The sequence below is a fragment of the Lepidochelys olivacea genome, assembly GCF_965140295.1.
Source record: "Lepidochelys olivacea isolate rLepOli2 genome assembly, chromosome: 21".
Lineage (NCBI taxonomy): Eukaryota > Metazoa > Chordata > Testudines > Cheloniidae > Lepidochelys > Lepidochelys olivacea.
The window spans coordinates 14,819,499-14,843,750 of NC_140431.1; the positions used below are offsets into that span (position 1 = coordinate 14,819,499).

At 59.0% G+C, this 24,252-nt stretch overlaps 1 protein-coding gene across 1 annotated transcript; it reads right to left on the bottom strand.

The window, feature by feature from the left end:
• Positions 1–4,789: 4,789 nt before the first annotated feature.
• On the bottom strand, positions 4,790–20,883 carry GPR37L1 (G protein-coupled receptor 37 like 1). Its single transcript, XM_084611276.1, has 2 exons — positions 19,946–20,883; positions 4,790–6,122 (listed from the first exon to the last, which is right to left on the bottom strand). The coding sequence occupies exons 1-2, from the start codon at positions 20,702–20,704 to the stop codon at positions 5,307–5,309; spliced, it is 1,575 nt and encodes a 524-aa protein (XP_084467402.1). The 5' UTR covers positions 20,705–20,883; the 3' UTR covers positions 4,790–5,306.
• Positions 20,884–24,252: the final 3,369 nt, after the last annotated feature.

Genomic DNA, 24,252 nt, shown 5'->3' on the forward strand with positions numbered 1-24,252 from the left:
CCTCGAGGGGCAGAGCGGGCTGGGCGCCAGAGCGAGCCACGCCAGCAAGTCTTGGGGGGGTGGCGAACGCAGCACTCAAGCCCCAGCCAGCACTAGGGGAAGCCTTTCCCACCGTTGAAAGGCCGGGCTGGGGCTGTGTGCTCCTCTCTGCTGTGCATGCCCAGGGCCCACCCATGCCCATGACTCTCCACGCGACAGTGGGGCCTCCTGCCCCTGCCCTGTTGCACACCTGGGATTTCAGCAGCAGGTGGTGGTCTGGGGGGCAGATCACCGAGGGGGGGGGAGCTGTCCCGAGCTGTGAGGGTGCAGGGCCAGCATGGCCCCCGCCTACTGTGCTGGGAAAGTATCTGCTGCAGGCTCCTTCCCCCTCTTGCTCTGAGCTGTGGCCTCTCCAGGCACCTGGCTGCTCCCCACTCGTACCCACCTCTCCACGCAGTTGCCTCCTTCCAGTTGGCCAGGGCCGGGTGCAGCCTTATGCCCCCCTCTCAGGTGCGGGCTCATGGCCTAGGCACTGAGCTAGTTGCCAGCAATGAAGGAGCGGGGGGGGGGGGTTGCTGATAGAAGCCCCACTGGGGCAAATGCACCCCATCCTACCTGGTGACCAAAACAGGGCAGCTCCCCCTGCTGCTAATGTGGGGGTGTGTGTGTGTGGGGGGGTTTCTACAGGTTCTTGGGCATTTGCATGCAGAGGGGTTGGCATCCAGGGCCCCCTCCAAGGGCACTGAGACTGTGCCATGGAGGGAGACCCTCCGGTGAGGCAAGACCAGGGCCTCCCTGCTATGGGAGAGAGCGAGCGTGTTGAGTGGACGTGGGCCCGAGAGGCTGGTGGAGCAAAGGGGGGACGTGGAGCATGAGACTCCCCCTCCCCCTAATAGGGTGTCCCCTGACTGCCCTACCCGGGATGGGCATGGGATGCCAATGCGGCTGAATACCATACTCCAGCCCCCTCCTAGAGACAGGCAAAGCCAGGGCCAGAGATCCCGTCCCCTGTGGGGTGTGGGGACCCTTGCTCAGGGGCAGGGGCGCTTCCCCCAGCAGCTCATTACCGCAGTGTGAAGGAGCCCGTCTCCCCTCCTGCCGCACTGGTTTCGGCCCCTTTCTGGTCTCCATCCTACCCCTGGGGCCGTTGGTGGGCTGGGGCAGGTGCCCCCCTGCGCTGCAGGTCCCATATGCTACTTTCAACCCTGTTTGCACACTGGCAGCCATCCCTGCCTCCGGCTACCCCTCCCCGGCTCGCTTTTCTCAGCCTCTCCCGCCAGCCAGCCTGCCAGGCTCCGGAACAAGCCCTGCATTGTTCCCCCTGGCCCCAGCTCAGGACAAACCAGCACAGAATGAGCCACACGAAGGCAGCTCCCCCCGCCCTGCAGCCCTCGTCCTGCATGCGAATCACAGCAGCCCCCAGCCAGCTGGCTGAGCCCCCCGCCCCCCAGCCGGGAACGCACCCGGCCATGGTGTGCGGGAAGGACTGTCCGGTCCAGCGGCTCCACTCCTCCCGCACCATCGCTCCCGGGCACCAGCCCTGTGGGACCTACTCCTCCAGCATGTCACCAGGGCAGGGCGGCACGTGGAAGGGAGTGAGGGGGCTGCAGAAGGGCAGACCCCCGCCCCCCTCCCGGCTTCCATCATCTCCCAGCATATGCCATGCAAGGGCTGGGATGCTTGGCTAGCGAGGCGCTGGGGGTACGGCATGTACACCCAGGCAGCTGCAGCTTGGCTCCGCATGTGGACGCTTCCCCCCCAGCCCCCCCCATCTATCCATGTAGGCATTTACCCTGCGCTCATCACACCCCTGTGGCCCCCCATTTCCCTGGCCGCCCCCACTCCCGCTGCTTCCCCTAGAGTCACATTTTAATACCCTGAGCTGGAGTTGGTTGCAGAGGCCAGGGCCTGAAGCCTCCATCATCTCCCCCCACACATGCACACCCTTGGGGCGATGAGGGGTTGCTGGGCTGATTGATGGCCCCTCGAATGCCAGGGCTGCCCCCTGCCTGCACAGCGAAAGGAGCGAGCGGCCCAGCCCGCCCGCGAGGGCTGGTCTCCTTGGGAGCTAGCGGGCATGCACGGCTGCCAGCGGGACCTGGTGCCTTTACTGAGTGGGGGGATGCGGGGGGGCAGCCTTCATGCTCCCGAAACAAAGACAGGGGCTTTTGTCTCCATGGCGACAGGCCCAAGGGAAACCGGTGGGTGTCATTCCCTGGACAAAGCCCTCGCTGAGCTCCTGGTGCTTAGCAACCACCTCCCTCGCCCCGGACTGGGGGTGGCTGCCGAAGCGCAAGAACAAAGAGCTTTAACATCCCTGAGCAACCGGGGGCCAGGAGGCTGAGGTGGGGGTGGGCAGCAAAGCCGAGCCAGCCGGCTCGGCCCGGGCTTTGGGCCTGCGTCCCCAGTCATTGCCGCCGAGCCACCAGGAAAGACCGGCTGGGCCCATTCACCAGCTGATTGCCCCGGTTCAGCCGGGCCTCCCGGCGACTCAGCTGCTGTCTAGAGACCAAGCAGGTCACGGGACCACGGCCTCCGTCACCGGGCCTGGGCACAGATGTGCCATGTGGGAACAGAGGCCAGTTTTCTAGCCTATCAGTTTCTCGTTCACGCCACCTGAGCTGAGATTTCTCCGGCCTGCCCCGGCCCTGGCAGGCTTTCCTGGCCGCTGAAGGGTGTGATCAGAGACAGCCTCTCACACACAACAGGATCCTGGGGCAGAGCGAAAGCGGGGGGCTGAGGAGGAGGTGTTCCCCGAGCTGCCTCAGCAAAGCGGCCCGTGCTACCAGTGACTGGCGCAAGCTTCACGGCGCTGGCCCATCCCGAAGCCGGGGCTGGGGACGCCGCAGGGTCGGGGGTGATGGCTGTAAAACACTCGGGCAGCCGTTGGGTAATGAGCCCTTTGCACTCGGCGCATTCTCGGCCTGAGATCTCAAAGCGCTGGGTAAGCTGCAAGGCGGATGGGGCTCCATCATGCCAGTCCCCGACCCGCTCTGCACTGGACTTCTCCTGGGACGGGCTGATTTCTGACACACCCTGGTTCAGACGTGCCAAGAGAACAGCCTCACTCCATGTGGCCATATCTGTCCTGCTGGAAATCGGGGGCGGGGGGGCATGTGGGGCTGGGCAGCATGACGTTGACGCAGCAGTTTGCTGCCCTCTTCCAGAGCTCCCAGCGCCTGAGCTCAGGCTGAGCGGGGGGTGAGGTTTTAGGCTGGTTCTCCGTGCAGCTGACCCAGTTTCCCTGCCAGTGCCGGGTAAAAGGCCCAAACTCTCCTCGCCTGGGAAGCCAGTGGTGCAAACCTGGGAGCCCGCCCTGGGGACAGTCCTGCAAAGGGTGGTGCCGTAGGGATTCAGAACCAGGGGCGAGGGAACCGTGGCCCTGAGCCATGTGCCACGCTGCTCGGGGCTGAGCTGGGCGTCACTATTAACCTGGGGACATTACCTTGCTGGTGTGCATTGGGGGGGGCTTGCCAGGGCCTGGCCAGCGGGATCAGAGAGCATGGGCATGAGGGGGATGCCAGCAAAGAATGACTTTCGGGGGTCACAGTTTCTCTCCCCTGCCTGGGCACGGAGATGGATTCTTGCCCATTTAGGGATATTCAGAGGAGTTTCTTTGCACATTGGTTCTTCTAAGCTGCCAGGGAGCTGGTGGACCCAGAGCTGGGTTGTTTGCCTCCTCCTCCGGCTGCTGGGTGCACAGAAAGCCTGCTTTGTGGGCACGTGCGCTGGGCCCCGGCTCCTGTTGGCTCCTTTCTGCTTCACAAAAGGCCCAGGTGCCATGTGAAGGCAGCAGCCAGCAGAAACAGGCTCTCTGTGTCGGTGCCGAGGGGGGAGCGGTGCCAGGCTCCCCGACAGGCTGAGACCCTGAGCTTGTGCCCTACTCCCCTCCCCACCCCCACTGGCAGCAGCCTTCCGGGTAAGGCCGGGGCTCTCCAGGACTGCAGCCTAGCCTGCAGCTGCAGAGCAGGAGCTGGGCTGGGGGGCTGCGCTTTGCCCCAAGCTCACTGTGCCCTTCTGGGGATCTTCAGGGGCGAGGCCAGCTCTTGTTCTTGGGCTTCGGAGGGGTAAGGGACTCGCCCGCGTGCTGGGATTAGGGCTCAGGATTAGCTGGCGCTCAGCCCGGAGCTAAAGGCCCCACACGAACATGATTTCTGCTAAGGTGGGAGCCTGATCCTCGGGCCTCTTCGGGCTGCTTTGTGCCACCAGGGCTGTGCCCCGCAGCCAGAAAGCAACGCTACCGATGCAGTGCCTCAGCTACAGGGGCATCTCCCGCTGGCGTGGAGCCAGCCTGGGGTATAGCCAGCATGGCACCCCCTGCTCCCTGCCCCTCTGGTGCCAGGGATGGGTCAAGGTGAAGGACCAGGGAGGAGCAGCACCTTGCACTTGAGCCATCCACCACTGGGAGAACTATCCCGCGGGGCTGATTCCTGCCAGCGTAACTTAGAGCAGCCCCAGGAATGTGGGAGCAGACAGGCGACTTCGTTACCTGTCCCCTGCCTGCCTGTGCACGGCTCCCCTGGGCCCCAGCACCTGGCCCAGCAGGCTCAGTTGGATTGTCTCCAGTTACACAGGGTGATGACACTGATCTAAATGACCAGCCCTTCCCAGCGTCCAGCCCCCCAGGATGGGCCGTCGCCTCCCCATGCCTGGAGTGGAGGGAAGCACTGCGTGGGAAGACACTGATCTAAATCTGAAAGAGCTGGGCTGGCAGCCCCAGGCCGTTGGATACACGATGGGCAGCTCAGCAAACCCAGCCTGCTGCCCTGTGATACTGCATCAAAGAACCCGCCTAGCTGGAGGCCCTTCGTTCTGTCTAGTTAGTGATTTATTGAGGACAGGGTACTCGTACAAGGGGAGAGTTTAGATCCTACAGGAGTCTTTTCACTGCAGCTGCCTCCCGGTTTGGGGGATGGGCTGGGGGAGGAGGAGGATGGTGAGAACCCAGGGTACGTCGGACAGGTTAATAGTCACTACGTCCTCTAGGAGACACTATGGCAACTCTCAGTCCTTGAAGTGCTGCAGATGGGACCTTTCCGAGACATCCCCTCACCCAGGCCAGCAACTCCTCGGAGCCGTGCCAGGGAACTGCGACTGGAAGGTGCCCGTGGCCTTGGTGACTCTCCAGCAAAGGCAGGAGAGCTCCCTAAGAAGCCACATCGGCCGGCAACAGCACTAACGTCCTTGCTGGGTATCAAACAAGCCCATGGCAGGCATGAAGATGCCCCGCTCCATCTCATGTGCAGACACAGGCGAAAGTAACAACATTTGGTCTTGGGAGACGCCAAAGGAACAATCTCTACTGCTTCCCTCGGGGCTGGTGGAGTTTAGCAAGGCGTGCCCAGGGCCACGATCTGGGGAGGCGACTCCCTGGGCTTGTCGAAGAAGATGGAGGAGGACATCTCCGTCTTCAGCTTGCTGTCTGAGCTGCTGCCCTCGCTGGAGGCTGCGTCCTGGCTACACTCCTCACAGCAGCAACAGCAGCAGTCCATGAAGGCCTGCCCCAGCGGCTTACAGAGGCAGAGAAGCAGCACGGGGGTGACGGAGCACTTGAAGAACAAGAAGAACTGGTTGATGAGGCTGAGCAGGTCCAAGGTCTGCTTGGACATATCCGGGGACAGGTAGGCCACCACGACGTTGCAGATGTTCTCGGGGATGGTGCACAGGCCATAGATCACCGTCAGGCCTATGACGGTGCAGTTCAGCTGCCTCTCGCACTGGCCGTGTTTGGACCCCCGGCACTCCGCCTTCTTCTCGGTGCTGCTGATCCTTCGGGTCACCAGCTGGCAGCTCACGGTGAAGAGGATGGGCAGGCAGAAGTAGCAGCCAAAATACCACCACATCCTGGCGTTTTGGTAGGTGAGGACCAGGGAGTAGACGGACTCCGGCAGCTCCAGTGAAGGCTTCATGGTGCAGTACTCGGTCACCAAACCGGAGACTGGCGACGTGTCCTGCGTCAGCTGCCAGAGGAGAATCTCAGGCACAGAGAGGGTCATGGAGCCCACCCAGATGACCGCCAGCTTGGCAATGATAGACTGGCACTGCTCTATGGGCCGCATCTTGAGCTGAGGGCTGGTCGCTGCGTGGAACCTGTCGATGCCCAGGGCACAAAGGCTGAAGGTGGTGACACCTAAGGAAGACACCTGGGGACATGGAAGAAGAGACAGGCTGGGGTCACTGTGTGGCACTAAATGGAGACAGGGTTGCATTGGCCAGAGACACATCAGGCCTTTACAGCTGGTGAGATGGAAGTTTGCAAGGTGGCTCTTTGCTGGTCAGTGAGAACACTACTGAGCCAGAGTTTAAGGGGGTTCCCAGGGCTTGTGCCCCAAATCTGACCCACCTGCCAAAGTTTGACCATTTCCCAGATTCCAAAGCCCTGCATTTCTAAAGCAGCCGCCGAGGAATTAACAACCACACATCACAACAGTTCCCAGCCACCGGACTGTTTGTTAAGGGGCCAAGAACACCATTTCCTGCTTCTTCTGCAGCAATGGGGAGCACTCTGAGGGCAGGAGCAAGGGCTGCAGGGGAGGTGAAAGTACAGCTACAAACCCAGTTTACACACACATTCCTGTGAGTGACTGTGCAATGCAAGTGCCTAAGAGGTGCCTGCAGCCGGAGACATAACTGCACCTTCAGCGCACGGCACGGACATTACATGGAGCCTCACCGCACCTGGGAAGGAGCTCGAGCTGCCCCCAGGAAGTAAACTGAGGCAGAGGGATTCAGTGACTTGCCTGAGGCTGCCCAGGGAGTCCAGCGGCAGAGCCAGGAGGGTTTGAGCCCCTGTGCTCATCCCTCCAGGCCAGGGCTCTCCTCCTTTTTCACCCGCTTGACTAGAATGCCTGTCCCGCGCGCCCCTCCCATAACATCTCCAAAGAGCGCGGACGAGGGGTTGGAAGCTCACTTAAGCTCACTTGACTGTGTGCTTGATTGGTTGTTTGAAAAGGGTGGGAACTGGGAGTGCTTTGTTCCAGGTGAGCCTTAAGTGGGCCTGACTGTATAAAAAGCCAGTCAGCTGCAAACCAGCTGAGCAGCGAACAGCACAGCAGCTAACAGAAGGAGTTGGCCTGGGGAGAGCCCGTTTAGGCTTACACCTTGCCGGATTCTCTGAGTAATTACTACAACTCCTGAGGAAGCTTGTATAAGGAAGGTAATATGGATGGGGGGTGTTCAGCTGTTGTGACCTGCACTGGATGTGCCATGTTTGTCTTTCTTCCACAGGACAGATGCGACTTTGTCTGTACAAAGGGCAAGCTGGTCTCCATACTGGAAAAGAAGGTTCAAGGTCTGGAGAAACAGGTATCGACCCTGCGTTGCATAAGAGAAACTGAAGATTTCCTGGACGGACATCAGAATATGCTTCTACGGACACAAGGTTCTGAAGATTCAGAGCCGGCTGCGCAGCGAGGACAGGAGGACGGTGAAGAAATTTGGCATCATGTGACCTCCAGAAGAAAAAAGGGGAAAGTCTATGTACCAGCAACGCCGGTACAGATAAGTAACCGTTTTCATGTTCTCTCCACAGGTAATAAGGTGGAGAGTGGACCAGATGATACGTCTGAGGGAAGGGAACAGAAGAAGACTCCGCCGATTGGAAGGCATGAGATGCACTGTCCTAGGGATGGGGGTTCCACGACCACCGCTCCCAAGAGAAGGTCGGGGACTCTCTCCTCAGGGGGACTGAGTCATCTATCTGCCTCCCCGACCGGGAAAACCGAGACGTCTGCTGCTTGCCAGGAGCTAAGATTCGCGATGTGACAGAGAGACTGCCGAGACTCATCAAGCCCTCGGATCGCTACCCCTTCCTGCTTCTCCACGTGGGCATCAATGATACTGCCAAGAATGACCTTGAGCGGATCACTGCAGACTACGTGGCTCTGGGAAGAAGGATAAAGGAGTTTGAGGTGCAAGTGGTGTTCTCGTCCATCCTCCCCGTGGAAGGAAAAGGCCTGGGTAGAGACCGTCGAATCGTGGAAGTCAATGAATGGCTACACAGGTGGTGTTGGAGAGAAGGCTTTGGATTCTTCGACCATGGGATGGTGTTCCAAGAAGGAGGAGTGCTAGGCAGAGATGGGCTCCACCTAACGAAGAGAGGGAAGAGCATCTTCGCAAGAAGGCTGGCTAACCTAGTGAGGAGGGCTTTAAACTAGGTTCACCGGGGGAAGGAGACCAAAGCCCTGAGGTAAGTGGGGAAGTGGGATACCAGGAGGAAGCACGAGCAGGAGAACGCGAGAGGGGAGGGCTCTCACCTCATACTGAGAAAGAGGGACGATCAGCGAGTTATCTCAAGTGCCTATACACAAATGCAAGAAGCCTGGGAAACAAGCAGGGAGAACTGGAAGTCCTGGCACAGTCAAGGAATTATGATGTGATTGGAATAACAGAAAGTTGGTGGGATAACTCACATGACTGGAGTACTGTCATGGATGGATATAAACTGTTCAGGAAGGACAGGCAGGGCAGAAAAGGTGGGGGAGTTGCACTGTATGTAAGGGAGCAGTATGACAGCTCAGAGCTCAAGTATGAAACTGCAGAAAAACCTGAGAGTCTCTAGATTAAGTTTAGAAGTGTGAGCAACAAGGGTGATGTCGTGGTGGGAGTCTGCTATAGACCACCGGACCAGGGGGATGAGGTGGACAAGGCTTTCTTCTGGCAACTCATGGAAGTTACTAGATCACAGGCCCTAGTTCTCATGGGAGACTTCAATCACCCTGATATCTGCTGGGAGAGCAATACAGCGGTGCATAGACAATCCAGGAAGTTTTTGGAAAATGTAGGGGACAATTTCCTGGTGCAAGTGCTGGAGGAACCAACTAGGGGCAGAGCTCTTCTTGACCTGCTGCTCACAAATGGGGAAGAATTAGTAGGGGAAGCAAAAGTGGATGGGAACCTGGGAGGCAGTGACCATGAGCTGGGAAAGCAGCAGAATACAGACCCTGGACTTCAGAAAAACAGACTTTGACTCCCTCAGGGAGCTGATGGGCAAGATCCCCTGGGAGAATAACATAAGGGGGAAAGGAGTCCAGGAGAGCTGGCGGTATTTTAAAGAATCCTTATTGAGGTTACAGGGACAAACCATCCCGATGTGTAGAAAGACTAGTAAATATGGCAGGCGACCGGCTTGTCTTAACAGTGAAAGCCTTGCTGATCTTAAATACAAAAAAGAAGCTTACAAGAAGTGGAAGGTTGGACAAATGACCAGGGAAGAGTATAAAAATATTGCTCAGGCTTGCAGGAGTGAAATCAGGAAGGCCAAATCACACCTGGAGTTGCAGCTAGCAAGAGATGTTAAGAGTAACAAGAAGGGTTTCTTCAGGTATGTTAGCAACAAGAAGAAAGTCAAGGAAAGTGTGGGCTCCTTACTGAATGAGGGAGGCAACCTAGTGACAGAGGATGTGGAAAAAGCTAATGTACTCAATGCTTTTTTTGCCTCTGTCTTCATGAACAAGGTCAGCTCCCAGACTGCTGCACTGGGCAGCACAGCATGGGGAGGAGGTGACCAGCCCTCTGTGGAGAAAGAAGTGGTTCGGGACTATTTAAAAAAGCTGGACGTGCACAAGTCCATGGGGCCGGACGAGTTCCATCCGAGAGTGCTGAAGGAATTGGCGGCTGTGATTGCAGAGCCATTGGCCATTATCTTTGAAAACTCATGGCGATCGGGGGAGGTCCCGGATGACTGGAAAAAGGCTAATGTAGTGTCCATCTTTAAAAAAGGGAAGAAGGAGGATCCTGGGAACTACAGGCCAGTCAGCCTCACCTCAGTCCCTGGAAAAATCATGGAGCGGGTCCTCAAGGAATCAATTCTGAAGAACTTAGAGGAGAGGAAAGTGATCAGGAACAGTCAGCATGGATTCACCAAGGGCAAGTCATGCCTGACTAATCTAATTGCCTTCTATGATGAGATAACTGGCTCTGTGGATGAGGGGAAAGCAGTGGACATGTTGTTCCTTGACTTTAGCAAAGCTTTTGACACTGTCTCCCACAGTATTCTTGCCAGCAAGTTAAAGAAGTATGGGCTGGATGAATGCACTATAAGGTGGAGAGAAAGTTGGCTAGATTGTCGGGCTCAACGGGTAGCGATCAATGGCTCCATGTCTAGTTGGCAGCCGGTATCAAGTGGAGTGCCCCAAGGGTCGGTCCTGGGGCCGGTTTTGTTCAATATCTTCATAAATGATCTGGAGGATGCTGTTGATTGCACCCTCAGCAAGTTTGCAGATGACACTAAAGTGGGAGGAGAGGTAAATACGCTGGAGGGTAGGGATAGGCTACAGAGGGACCTAGACAAATTGGAGGATTGGGCCAAAAGAAATCTGATGAGGTTCAACAAGGACAAGTGCAGACTCCTGCACTTAGGACGGAAGAATCCAATGCACCGCTACAGACTAGGGACCAAATGGCTCGGCAGCAGTTCTGCAGAAAAGGACCTAGGGGTGACAGTGGACGAGAAGCTGGATATGAGTCAACAGTGTGCCCTTGTTGCCAAGAAGGCCAATGGCATTTTGGGATGTATACGTAGGGGCATTGCCAGCAGATCGAGGGACGTGATCGTTACCCTCTATTCAACAGTGGTGAGGCCTCATCTGGAGTACTGTGTCCAGTTTTGGGCCCCACACTACAAGAAGGATGTGGAAAAATTGGAAAGAGTCCAGCGGAGGGCAACAAAAATGATTAGGGGACTGGAACACATGACTTATGAGGAGAGGCTGAGGGAACTGGAGATGTTTAGTCTATGGAAGAGAAGAAGGAGTGGGGATTTGATAGCTGCTTTCAACTACCTGAAAGGGGGTTCCAAAGAGGATGGCTCTAGACTGTTCTCAGTGGTAGCAGATGACAGGACAAGGAGTAATGGTCTCAAGTTGCAGTGGGGGAGATTTAGGTTGGGTATTAGTAAAAACTGTTTCACTATGAGGGTGATGAAACCCTGGAATGGGTTCCCTAGGGAGGTGGTGGAATCTCCTTCCTTAGAAGTTTTTAAGGTCAGGCTTGAAAAAGCCCTAGGTGGGATGATTTAATTGGGGATCGGTCCTGCTTTGAGCAGGGGGTTGGACTTGATGACCTCCTGAGGTCCCTTCCAACCCTGATATTCTATGATTCTATGATTAAGGCAACGCAGCAGCTGAAAACAAGGGGGAGACCCAGGCTCACGAGTGGCCGCATGCCTTCGGACCACCCCCAGGCTCCTTGCAGGCCTTCCCGTCCCTTGTTATCCGCTCCCCCGTGTGCTGAACAAGCCCAAGCTGTTGTTGTCCAAAATCAGCCCCTGGGCATTTCCGCTGCATTGAGAAACCCAGGAAAAAGGTCTCCCTCTGCCAAAGGAAGAGGACACAATTGGTTGGAAAAAATGCCAAGTTCTGGGAGGGTTCCGAGTGAAAATAAACACCATCAGCCACTCTGCAGCCACCGGGCCAACACTGCCCACTCCCTCGCAACCCCAATCCCACAGCCCTTGTGCGAAAGACACGGTCACTGTCCGTTCACAACTGTTCACACACACGTGCGCTCGCTGGGCTCCACCGTTCCCCAGAGTCCTAGATCCCAAGGGACCATTGGGAGCAGCTAGTCTGACCCCTGTACAGCGCAGGAAAACCAGAGCCCATCCCCGAACTAACTGCTTGTGGAGACAGAACAGATCTTTTAGAACAACATCCTGTCTTGATTTAAAATTTGCCAGGGAAGAATCCACCACAGCCCTTGGTAATTTGTTCCAATGGTTAATTATCCTCCCAGTTAAAAAATTACAGTCTTTATTTCCAGGCTGCATATGTCTAGCTTCAACTTCCAGGCATTGGACTGTGTTAGACCTTTAGCTGCTAGGCTAAAGAATCATAGAATCATAGAATATCAAGGTTGGAAGGGACCCCAGAAGGTCATCTAGTCCAACCCCCTGCTCGAAGCAGGACCAATTCCCAGTTAAATCATCCCAGCCAGGGCTTTGTCAAGCCTGACCTTAAAAACCTCTAAGGAAGGAGATTCTACCACCTCCCTAGGTAACGCATTCCAGTGTTTCACCACCCTCTTAGTGAAAAAGTTTTTCCTAATATCCAATCTAAACCTCCCCCACTGCAACTTGAGACCATTACTCCTCGTTCTGTCATCTGCTACCATTGAGAACAGCCTAGAGCCATCCTCTTTGGAACCCCCTTTCAGGTAGTTGAAAGCAGCTATCAAATCCCCCCTCATTCTTCTCTTCTGCAGGCTAAACAATCCCAGCTCCCTCAGCCTCTCCTCATAACTCATGTGTTCCAGTCCCCTAATCATTTTTGTTGCCCTTCGCTGGACTCTCTCCAATTTATCCACATCCTTCTTGAAGTGTGGGGCCCAAAACTGGACACAGTACTCCAGATGAGGCCTCACCAATGTCGAATAGAGGGGAACGATCACGTCCCTCGATCTGCTCACTATGCCCCTACTTATACATCCCAAAATGCCATTGGCCATTGCCAAAGAGCCCATGATCAACTCCTTGTTCCCCGTGTAAGGTGCCACAAGTACTCCTTTTCTTTTTACAGATCAAGTCACCCTTCAACCTTCTCTTTGTTCAGCTAAATAGCTGGAGCTCCTTGCATCTCTCCCTATAGGGCAGGTTTTCTAATCCATCTCATAGCTTTCTCTGAACCCTCTCCAATTTATCAACATCCTTCAACAGCAAAATCCTGCAGACACCAGAACTGGACACTGTAAACCAGCAGTGGGCAACCCCCTGCCAAGCACACATGGCCCTTTCTGACCTCTGTAAGGGAAGTTCTCAGTGCTCAGCAAATATCTGACATTGGTCCCTTTTTTTTTTTAAACCAACTTTTAACATTTAAAAAAAGTTACTCTCCTGGGGATGCTGGCACAGGCCCTTCTGGGGATGGCAGGGTGCTGCCCACCGCCATCCTGTACTCAGCCCTCACTCCAGCATGTCCACACTATCCGGGGCGCTCACCACCCCCGCACTGGCTATTGCATCATCAGCAGAGACACAAGGACGTTCCTTCTGCAGCAGTCCCTTCCTGCCCAGCAGTCTCACCTCCGCCCGCCTCCCTGCCTGCTTACATCAGCATCCCCTCACCATGATCCCAGCGCGTCCCCTGGGACCCCTGCCTGGGTCCCTCAGCATTGCTATTGGTATTCTAGTGGTGTCCACAGCAGCTCATGGCCCCGTTGCGCCAGGCGCTGCACACACAGAGACAGTGAGAGCTCGCAGTTGAACTCTGATGCCGTGGGAGCTCATTTTGAATGGAGGGGTGGAGCATCGGGGCAGTGGTACAGAAGGGGAGGTCAGGGTGTCTCTCTCGCCGGGGACAGCTGCTGCCAGCCCCGATTCCACCACCCCAATTCCTTCCTGCTGCCTGGCCTGATCCCACATGCTCCAGTCACTCCGGGCATGGGGGCAGAACACAGATCACAATATTTCCACTTGCGGGTGCTTCCCCTCAGCCTGCCACCCCCCCAGTTCTGCCACCTCTGGTCTAACTGGACAAGAGAAAGGATGGGCGGTTCTAAGCTATGGGGCACCGAGAAATTAAGGGCCCCTCTATTCAGCAGCTGGGAGGGCGCTACGCAGTGCGGGAAGACAGACCTGTGCTAGGTGGAGCAATGCAACCACGGTAGCTCACAGGAGCTGCCAGGTACGTCCCCGGGGGTCGGGCAGGATTGGACTTGGATGGCTGGCCAAGTGGCACGCGGCTAGTTTTAGGTGCTAGCTTAAGCGGAGCTGGTGCATCTGGACGTTTACCCGAGCTGGGCAGATGTACCTTTAGGGACTGGACCAATCTCCAGGGATGCAGCCCGGCTCTTGGAACTCGGCTACAGGAAAGAATGGCCCCAGCTGGGCTAAATCAGTGTGAAACTGGATTGGGGTACATCAGTGCAGCCCCCCATGTGGACATTCTTAAACTGGAATAAGAGCACCCACCCCCGGGGGGCTGTATCGGCATCAGAACCGATGTAGTCACAGCGGGGCCACTTCCTTCTGCAGGCAAAGCCTTTGCCCCAAGAAAGCCGGCTACGGAGCACTACGCTAGGGAGAGGAAGAGGTTCTTGGCTGCTGGGACTGTGGGAGCCCCCCTGGCCTGGCCTGCACCCCCAACATGCCCTACCCCTCCCATTGCCAGGGCCTGACCCTTCCTCAAGCCAGGAGGCAGGAGGGCAGCTCCTGAAGGTGGCCATTCAGCACTCCAATCCAAGGGTGGCTGCACCTTGTGTAGACACATGCCAGCTGGCTTTGAGCTAGCTAGGGCCAGTAACCCAGCCACCCGAGTACAGACCCAGGGTCCGGACGGACTCGTCCAGCCCATGCTGCCGTGGCCTCGCGGCTACTGTTTTTGGCGCTAGCTCGGGGATGCCAACCGTGGTGCAGTCACGCCGCTGGCTGCAGCGTGGACGGACCCAGAGTCTCTGCGGGGCAGGACATGCAGCAGCCAGGATCCAGCCTCCCGGCGCGGGACCCACTGCAGCACGTTCCTGGGCTCTGGGCTTCTGAAGGCTAGAGGAGGTCCTGGGTTGAGCCCGCTCTAGCTGCCTCACTAAGCCTAGCACGCTCCCGAGCCATTTGCTTCCAAACCCAGCAACCACCGCGCCTCCTCCGGGCCCCCCCAACCCCCGAAAGGACCAACACTGGCCAGGGACTGAGCTACGCCCCCCTCCCCAGGCTCTGAACCCTGCACCCCTCTGAACTTCTAGCACAGAGGTGGGCAAACTACGGCCCGCGGGCCACATCCGGCCCGTGGGACCGTTCTGCCCGGCCCCTGAGCTTCTGCCCCGGGAGGCTCGTCCCCGGCCCCTCCCACGCTGTTCCCCCTCCTCCGCAGCCTCAGCTCTGGGCAGGGGGGCGCTGCGAGCTCTTGCCGGGCAGCGCAGCTGCAGAGCCCGGCCTGACCCTGTGCTCTGTGCCGCGCGGTGCGTCTGGCTCCAGCTGGGCGACGCGGCTGCCTGTCCTGGTGCAGCCGCCCCCCCCTAGCCACCGGTGCTCCAGGCAGCACAGTAAGGGGGCAGGAAGCCGGGAAGGGGGGTTGGATAGAGGGCAGGGGAGTTCGGGGGGTGGGGCAGGGGCCGGGGAATGGGGGGGTTGATGGGGGCAGGGGTTCCGGGGGCAGTCAGGGAGAAGAGGTGGTTGGATGGGGCAGGGGTCCCAGGGGGGGCAGTCAGGAAGGGAGGAGGAGTTGGATGGGGTGGCGGGGAGCAGTCAGGGGCCGGGGTTCCAGGGGGCGGTCAGGGAACAAGGGCGGTGGATGGGCCGGGGGGGCAGTCAGGAAGGAGGGGGGGGTTGGATAGGGTGGCGGGGGGCAGTTAGGGGTGGGAGGTCCGGGGGCAGTCAGGGGACAGAGAGCGGGGGGGTGGGGTGGATGAGGCAGAGGTCCCGGGGGGGGGCAGTCAGGAAGGGGAGGAGGAGTTGGATGGGGTGGCGGGGAGCAGTCAGGGGCCGGGGGTCCGGGGGCGGTCAGGGAACAGGGGCAGTGGATGGGCCGGGGGGGCAGTCAGGAAGGAGGGGGGGGGTTGGATAGGGTGGTGGGGGGCAGTTAGGGGTGGGAGGTCAGGGGCAGTCAGGGGACAGAGAGCAGGGGGGGTGGATGGGGCAGAGGTCCCAGGGACGCCATCAGGGAACAGTGGTGGTTGGATGGGGCAGGAGTCCCAGGGGGGCTGTCAGGGGGCGAGAAAAAGGGGGGGTTGGATAGGAGGCGGGGGCCGGGCCACGCCTGGCTGTTTGGAGAGGCACAGCCTGCCCTAACCGGCCCTCCATACAATTTCTGAAACCCAGTGCGGCTCTCGGGCCAAAAAGTTTGCCCGCCCCTGTTCTAGCAGGTGCTAGGGTGACCTAGGAGCAATCTGGAGGCCAACCAGTGAACCTGGCCAGCTGCAGCTCTCGAGGGCCGGGGGGCGGGGGAGCCCCAGCAGCACGTTGTTAAGACACGGCCCATGGACACAGCCTCAGCCCCCAGCCTAGATCCCCCCAGAGAGAGCAAGTGGTGACCAACGCAGCAGCGCCTGGCTGAGTGCATACTACGCCCCCCGTCAGACTGACACTGCCCAACACCGAGGCCCATTATCCCGGCTGCCTCCTCCACTGAATGCGCCCTTACAGCAGCCTGACCGCAGGGGGCTGTGCCGGCTGCATCACTTGCAGCTGGGCGCACCACCGGGGCCGCTCCCCGCCCTCCCGGAACAGCCGCCAGCCCCCAGCCCGGGACGTACAGCATGAGGTGTCCGAGCACCATTCGGCAGGGATGGGATTCCTCCCAGGGCAGTGGGCCCAGCATAACGTCCAGGCCCGCTCAGGCCCCGGGGGAGCCTCGCATCGGCCCCTGCACTGGGTGTATTTCCAGGTATTTCCCGCTGTGACGAAGTGGGACTGTTCTTAATGTTTCGTCTGAATAGTGTGGGGATGCCTCAGTTTCCCCTAGGCAGTTCTTAAATATCTAGCTGGTGGGGTAAGGGTGTGTGATCCTTGCAGAGCCCTAGAGGGCAGGTGTGTGCAGGGGTCTGGACACAGAGAATGGCTGACACCCTGTTTCCTGGCAACTGATGGCCTGGGCCCTTTCCCCCTGCAAGGTGAGAGCTAAAGGGTTGGAGAACAAAGGAATCCGGTGACCTCCTTGCCTGGGAAAGGAACAAAGCCCAGAGGAGGAGGGGCTGGAGGGAGTTTCAGTTTGGGGCTGGCTGGGACATGGAGTAAAGGGAAGACGTGGTTGTCTGGCTCACTGCCCCCCAGAATGGACCCAGCTGAGAGGTCCCGTTCTCTGCACCTGCAAGCTCTGTTTTAGACCATGTTCCTGTCGTCTAATAAACCTTCTGTTTTACTGGCTGGTTGAGAGTCACGTCTGACTGCGGAGTCGGGGGCAGGACCCTCTGGCTTCCCCAGGACCCCGCCTGGGCGGACTCGTTGTGGGAAGCACACGGAGGGGCAGAGGATGATGAAGGCTCCGAGGTCAGACCCAGGAAGGTGGAAGCTGGGTGAGCTTTGTGTCCCGAAGACAGGCTGCTCACAGGAAGGAGACTTCTCCAGAGTCCTGCCTGGCTTCATGGGGAGCAGACCCAGAGCATCGCCCGGGGACTCCGTGACACCCGCATTGCCTTGCAGCACATTATTGCACGAGGCAGAAACTACAAAGGCCACCCGCCGCCCTGGCCCCGCGGAGCCGAATAGGTGCTGGTTCGTTAGCCATTATGAATTATATTGCGTTCCAGCCGCGCATGTCCAGGACCACACTGTGAGGGCTGGACAGACGCAGCGCCCGACGCCAGGCCCCGCCACGCGCAGGTCAGTCGAAGGGATTGGCAACCTGCAGCAGTTGCGGAGATCCACGTGCCGGGTGGCTTCAGGAGGGAAGGGATGCTACACCAGAGCATTAATTTCCTCGCCTGGCTGACCGGAGGAAGGGGCATCGGGTGGCTACCTACCAGCTGCCTTCACTTGCTTTCTCGGTAAACCCTGATACTGAACAGGAAAAGACTGGTTTTCGATGGAAGAGGAAACAGATGGTTGCAGACGTTTCCTGACTCCAGTCTAACCCTTCTGTGCCTCTGGCACTGCCGAGGCAGCGCTGAGATGTCTCCCACCATGGCAGCGAAGTGCTGGACTCTCCTGAACAGGGACGCGCGGGAGGTTTTTGGAGGCTGCGTTTCGGTGAGGCTGAGACCAGCGGATTTCACAGCGAAGAGCAGCAGAGAGCTCTGGGGAATGTGACCAACTTCCCGGCCTGCCATGCACCAGGCACATCCAGCAGCCTGCGGCCAGTCCCGAACTGACTCCTCGGGACAGATCTCCAGCCGGCGCACAGCACCAGAGCTCCACTGACACCAGGGCGGCAACGGTCGACCCACATCAGCTGGGGATCCGGCCCGTTGACTCCAATGGAGCTGTGGCCGATGACATGAGGCAGGGGCCCCAGGGGGGCAGTCAGGAAGGATCCGGCCCCCCATGCGCAGTCCTCTGTTCTCACTGACACCAGCTATCTATGCCAGCTGGAGATCTATCTAGCCATGCTATCAGAGTGAGGGAGGGGAGACTCGGACTCCCCGGCTGCAGCAGGTCCAGCGCCAAGCTCCCGGCCCCCAGACTCACTTTCGAGCCCCCCTCCCCCATGATCTCAGTGCGGCTGGCAGGGGCCAGGAGAGGCTGAGCGGGGGATGGCTTTTCCTCGGCTCGCATGCACGGGTTCTCCAGGGTAACCTCCCTCACAATGCCCCTCTCCCCACCCTCCCGCCTTCATCCCTGGGGTGGCCCAGGCAAGACACTACCGGCAGCTCAGCTTGACTCTTTGAACTAGCCAGAGGCACAAGCCCCCAGCCCTTGAGCAGCCCTGCCAGGACCAGGTACCCTGAGGCTGTGGGGTCTGCCCTGCCGAGGTGTGACTGCAGAGTGTGCAGACATAGCTGTGACCTAGCGAGCTGGCGTACTGGCAGAAGGGCAGCTGCAGGCTGAATAATTTCCCAGGGTCCTGGCTGGGCAGGTACCAGGCCCCTGGAGGCTGGGGAAGGGGCAGGTTGCCCTGGGCCCCCTGGTTGAGAGGGCGCCTAGGCCGAGTGGCATTGTGACCTAGTGTGCAGGGTCACAGGGCCACTCAGGTTTGGCCTGGCTGCCCCTCCGGGGTGATGGCGGGATGGCTGGGCTGGGATACACCTGAGGCCATCAGGTTGTAACACCTGGAGCAGGGAGCTGGGCCCAGCCTCGCAGGATGGGAGCAGCTGTTGTGGGGTGAGCGTGAGGCTGCAACCCCCCCTCCCCGACCCCCTTCCTCAGTCATAAGATTTTTGGAAGGGTTGGGGGGGTCTGGGTTTCAGATTTTGCCTCTGTCCCCCCAAAACCTCTGTGCAGCCCTGGCTGCAGCCCATGGTGCTGCAGCTTCCCTGCCGTGGGTCATTTCTCTAGCTCGATCAATGCTAGCTCGGGTCTGTCTATGGCCCGACCCTGCGTCAGCTTCTGTCTCCCCCAGCAAGGACACAACCCCCACCCCAGCTCTGAATCCAGCTCTCCTGACCGCGCGGAAGCTGGGACAGAGGCGCTGCGGCTCCAGCTCTTTCAGGCCAGCCCGTTTTCCTGCGTATTGGGCGAGCGCAGACGGGGAGAGACGTGACTCTGTGAAAATGGCACCTCAGTGTGTCTGTTTATTCTGAACACCAGGTGCTGATCTGGCCCACATCACTGTACTACACCCCTGGCTCAGCCTGCCCTCCATGAGCGACAACTCCGCCTGCCCTCTGGCTCGCCACCCGCACACCCCGCCGCGACACAGGGCCTGGCACTAGCAGGCTGCGAGCGTGGGGGGTAGAATGGGGGGCCACTCGTCCCTAGCTGGCAGGGCTGGCAGCAGTCCAAGCCACTGGCTACAATCCCGCAGCTGGGGTGCTGAGAGCCAGGCCCCTCGCTTTGGGTGCCCAGATCAGGGTGCCTGGTTTCCAGAGGGCTGGTGTGGATGCCCCGCACCACTGGGGACCAGGCCACTTATTTAGGTGCCAACTGTTAGGGGACCAAGAGCGAGGAGGTCTCTGCTGTGTCTCTGGTCTGTTAGCAAAAGCAGACCCCTGGGCGGGAATGAGGGAGGATTTTAGAGTCCCTTTTCTCACTCTACATAGCCCATGTGGCTCTGGGAGCCCCAGACTACAGCCTGACGGGGTGGGGTGACCAGACAGCAAGTGTGAAAAATTGGGACGGGGGTGGAGGGTAATAAGTGTCTATATAAAACAAAACCCCGAATATTGGGACTGTCCCTATAAAATCAGGACATCTGGTCACCCTGCAAGGGGACTGGGGCTGTGGTTGCTCCATACAGGGCCTGTCCCACACTCGCTGTCTGAACCCAGATGCCTGGGCCCCAGGCAAGGCTTAAAGTGCTGGGCCATATGGGGGAACTACACCAGCACAAGCCCGGAGGGGTGAAGTGGCACTCAGAGGGGTTGTGCTGGGTCCCTGCACCAGGTGAATGGCACTGCGGGAGCGGGCATACACCATCTGCCGGAGCCCCCGCCGGCCCCTTACCTCCATGAAGGGCACGATGCGGCAGGAGATGTCCCCCAGAAGCCTCTTCTTGGTGATCTCGTTGAAGATGACCATGGGGAGGCAGAAGAAGAGGACGAGGAAGTCCCAGAGAGCCAGGCTGGCCAGGATGGAGTTCCAGGCGCTCTTCAGGTAGTAGCTGTGCCAGACGATGCACATGACCGACAGGTTGCCGATGATGCCCACGGCGAAGACGATGAGGGAGAGGAACATCACAGCGTAGGCGCTGTAAGAGTTCTCCGTCACCGGGTACAGGGGGTTCTGGATCTGCAGACGCTTGTCCGGCGCCGTGGGGAGGTTGCCACGGGGGTCTGTGCCTTGCAGGTCTGTGTGGGTCCCGTCTCGGTGCTCAGCAGGGTCTGTGCTGGACGGCACCAGGGGCTTGGTTGGCTGTAGACTGGCTGGGTTGATGGGCCGGGGGAACTCCACCCTTATCCCCGGCATGTACTGCTGGACTGACTTGGAGTCCTCGTCCTTGGTCCCTCTGCGCAGCCGCTCCCTCGTCAGCCGTTCTGAGGCTGGCGGGACCTGGTGACCATCCCGTGGGTGCCACACCTTCCCAGGTGACCCCAACAGAACATCGTCTGGTAGGTCAGGCCCCAGACCACCTCCTCCGTCCCCGTGCTCCTGCCCGGGATGTGCACGGCGTCCCCGGATCAGCGGGGCAGTGCCCAACGTCGCCATGGCCCCTGAGGTCTGCAGCACCAGCAGTGAAAGCATGAGAGACCAAGGCAAAGGCATCGCTCCCTTGGCACCAGCTCCACCACGCCTGCAAAGCAGAGGTGACCCCAATCCCGGGGCTGCGGAGAGACGGAAAATTCCCCAACTTGAAGGAGGAGTGGAGGAGGCGCGTGGGGTGAGCCGGGAGGCAAGAGAGGCTGCAGGCTGCTCTCCCAGCTCCGACCGCCGCTCTGGGTTCTCCGCAGAGCTCTGGCCAGAATAATAAGAGTTTCCCGCAGCCAAACCGGCCCTTGCCAGAGCCCCGGGCCCTCTGGTGGCCGCAATGCAACTCACCAGAGCAACCGACCAACACCCCGACCTGCCCCACCGAGAGGGGGGCTCTGGGATCACAGGGGGCTGTAGCTGTGGGGACCGGGGCGGGGGGAGCCAGGCCCATGCCGAGTGCGCTCTCCATCCAGAACACTGCCCATTGCCCAGACAGATGCAGAGTCACGGGCCAAGCTGCCATCCAGCCGCCTGCGGTATTGCCACATTCGGGATTAAAATGCAAGTAACTCTACAGCCCCTCTAAGGGAGCGACGTGGGGAGGAAGAAGGAAAAACCTAAAAAACCGAGCAGAAGGCCAAGGCCCACTCCCAAGGGTTGGGACAGCTGGCAGGTGCCCAGGGGATGGGGCTGCTATTCAGAGGCGAAGCAGAGCAGGATGCCAGAGTGGCTCACGAGGGATGTTGAGACCCCTGAGGCACCCATGGCCGGGCAGACAAGGCTAAGACGCGACTTGACCGCCCTGCGCCTGTCGCTCTCCCAGCTCCCTGCTCTCGTCTCGTGTCTCCCGGTTCTTCCCCGACCCTCATCCCCCGGGGTATCTGAGCCCGTGCAGACAGTGACGTGACATGGCTCCTGGCTGGCCCACATGGCTGCGTCTCTCTCATCCTCCTCCCAGGGGGAGAGCTGTGCATGCCGTGGTTTGTTTTGGGAGGGTAGTTTTTGGTTCTGCGCATGCTGCTACCTGGCCCCAGGCCTACTCCTGCCCGCCCACAGGGTGGCGCCTCCCCCTCGCTGTTTGTTTGCCTCTGACGCTGTCAGCTCTTGGGGGCCAGGACTGCCAGCGCAGAGTTGTGCAGCTCCTGGCACAACAGGGCCTTGACCTGGTTGGTGTCTAGGTGCTACCACAATAGAAATGCTAAATAATAAAACGGACAGCTGATGGAAGGAGACCTGTGTGCTCCAGTGGATGGTGTCACTGGCAGTACGGCCTATGGGGCGGAGCTGGAATCAGGACCCGAGCAGGGCTGGAGCCAGGCTGGGAACAAAGCAGGAGCAGGGCAGGCACAGGAGAGACGGTCCCAGCAGCAGATAGACTCGGGCACTTCCTTGGCCAATCGGGCAGCCCTGCTGTGTCTTGGCTGTGCTCAAAGGCTGCCCGGAGCAGGGGAAGGTGCAGCTGCAAGCCGCAGGGATGCCAGCTGCCTCTGGGGCTGCCCCGTTCTTACCTCCCTGTCGGTTACCACACTGCAGCCAGTGCCCCGTTGTCCCGGCAGGTCAATGCACCACTCCTAAGAGTGGGGCTGGCTCCACCGCTGGAGCATAGCCAATGAGGGTCACAGACATGCCCAAGCTCTGAGCCCTCAGACGTCAGAGACACGGGGCTCCGGACAAACTCCACTGGGACAACTCCTACCCCACCCCCAGCAGGGTTTGACTCACCCCAGACAGTGCCAGCCTGAATCATAGAATGATAGATGATTAGGGTTGGAAGGGACCTCAGGAGGTCATCTAGTCCAACCCCCTGCTCAAAGCAGGACCACACCAACTAAATCATCCCAGCCAGGCCTTAAAAACCTCATAGGATGGAGATTCCACCACCTCCCTAGATAACCCATTCCAGTGCTTCACCACCATCCTAGTGAAATAGTGTTTCCTAATATCCAACCTAGACCTCCCACACTGCAACTTGAGACCATGGCTCCTTGGTCTGTCTTCTGCCACCACTGAGAACAGTCTAGAGCCATCCTCTTTGGAACCCCCTTCAGGTAGTAGAAGGCCGCTATCAAATCCCCTCTCACTCTTCTCTTCTGCAGACTAAAGAGGCCTAGTTCCCGCAGCCTCTCCTCGTAAGTCATGTGCCCCAGACCCCTGATCATTCTCGTTGTCCTCCACTGGACTCTCTCCTATTTGTCCACATCCCTTCTGTAGTGGGGGCCCCAAAACTGGCCAGATGTGGCCTCACCAGTGCCGAATAGAGGGGAAGAATCACTTCCCTCGATCTGCTGGCAATGCTCCTACTAATGCAGCCCGATATGCCGCTGGCCTTCTTGGCAACCAGGGCACACTGCTGACTCCTATCCAGCTTCTCGTCCACTGTAACCCCCAGGTCCTTTTCTGCAGGGAGAGTGCTGGGGTGCAGCCAGCTTGTGGGCTCCCCGGCATCAGACTCTCTGATGCTCTATAATGCCCACTGCCCTGCACCACTGCAACCTCCCCCGCAGAGGGAGCCGGGCCTGGCACAGAGCCTGCTGCACAGAGATTCAGGGACACATTGTCCCGGGCTGGAGGGCAGGAGCAGAACCGGAATTTTCCTAAGGAGGGGCCCAGAGCCCTCCCGCTGCTGCCCTGCATCCAGCCCCCACCCCCGCCCCCCAGCTACTCCTCCCCACTGCTCTCCATCCAGCCTCCCACACGCCCCCTCCACTGCCCTGCACCCAGCCCGACACCCTCCCTCCTCCTGCCCCACACCCAGGTCTGAGCTCTCCACCCAGCCCCCAGCCCCACGCTCTCAGCCAGGCGGCGCTGGGAGGGTGTGGTGTATTGAACGCTGCCTTACAATTACAAGCTGTCACTTTAAATGTCAGGGCTCTCCTGCATGCAAGCTAGGGGGCGCCGTGGGATTGGAATCAGTCTGCGCTGCAGAGCCAGCCTGGAGCCGGGTGGGCGAGCTGGGCCTCTCTGCCCTGGGGAGCAGCCTGCTTTGTTGCTCTCTGGTTTTCTGTCCTTGTGTGTTATCAATTTGGAGCCTGGCAAATAAAGTCGTGTGATGCTGCAACCTTCCAGCCAGGCAATTTCTGGTTTTGACTCACTGCTCTGCATGTGCCCTTCGACCTAACAGAGGGGTTCGGTGCTGACTGCGCTCAGGGCTGCGCGGGACCAGTCTGTATCTCCCCTACCTCAGATGCACCCCACGTCCTTCAGCACCAGCACCGGCTTCCTCACTGCACCCCATTGAGTCATGATCTGAGAGGCCATTCAGAACTACCTGCTAGGCTTGCAAAGCTCTCCATGGCCTCGCCCCTCCCAGACCCCATTGTTCTCTCTGCCCCACTGATCCCACCCCCTTTCTACACTCAACTCCACCACCCCATACCCCCAGACTCTCTGCCCTCCCCAAACGAGAGAGAGGACAGGAAGAAGATGGAAAGGGACCCCTGGGGGAGGGGATGACAGAGCAGGATCTCCCATGAATCAGGCTGGGGTCCTTGCTGGTGCAGCCATGATGGTCAGGCATCCCTGCTGGCGTGTGACAGTCTGGGTGTCTCTGTGGCGACCGCAGGGGCGGTGGTAATTCCTCTTCCTCCCACTCCCACATCTCTTTGTAAGGGCCCCCGAAAGGG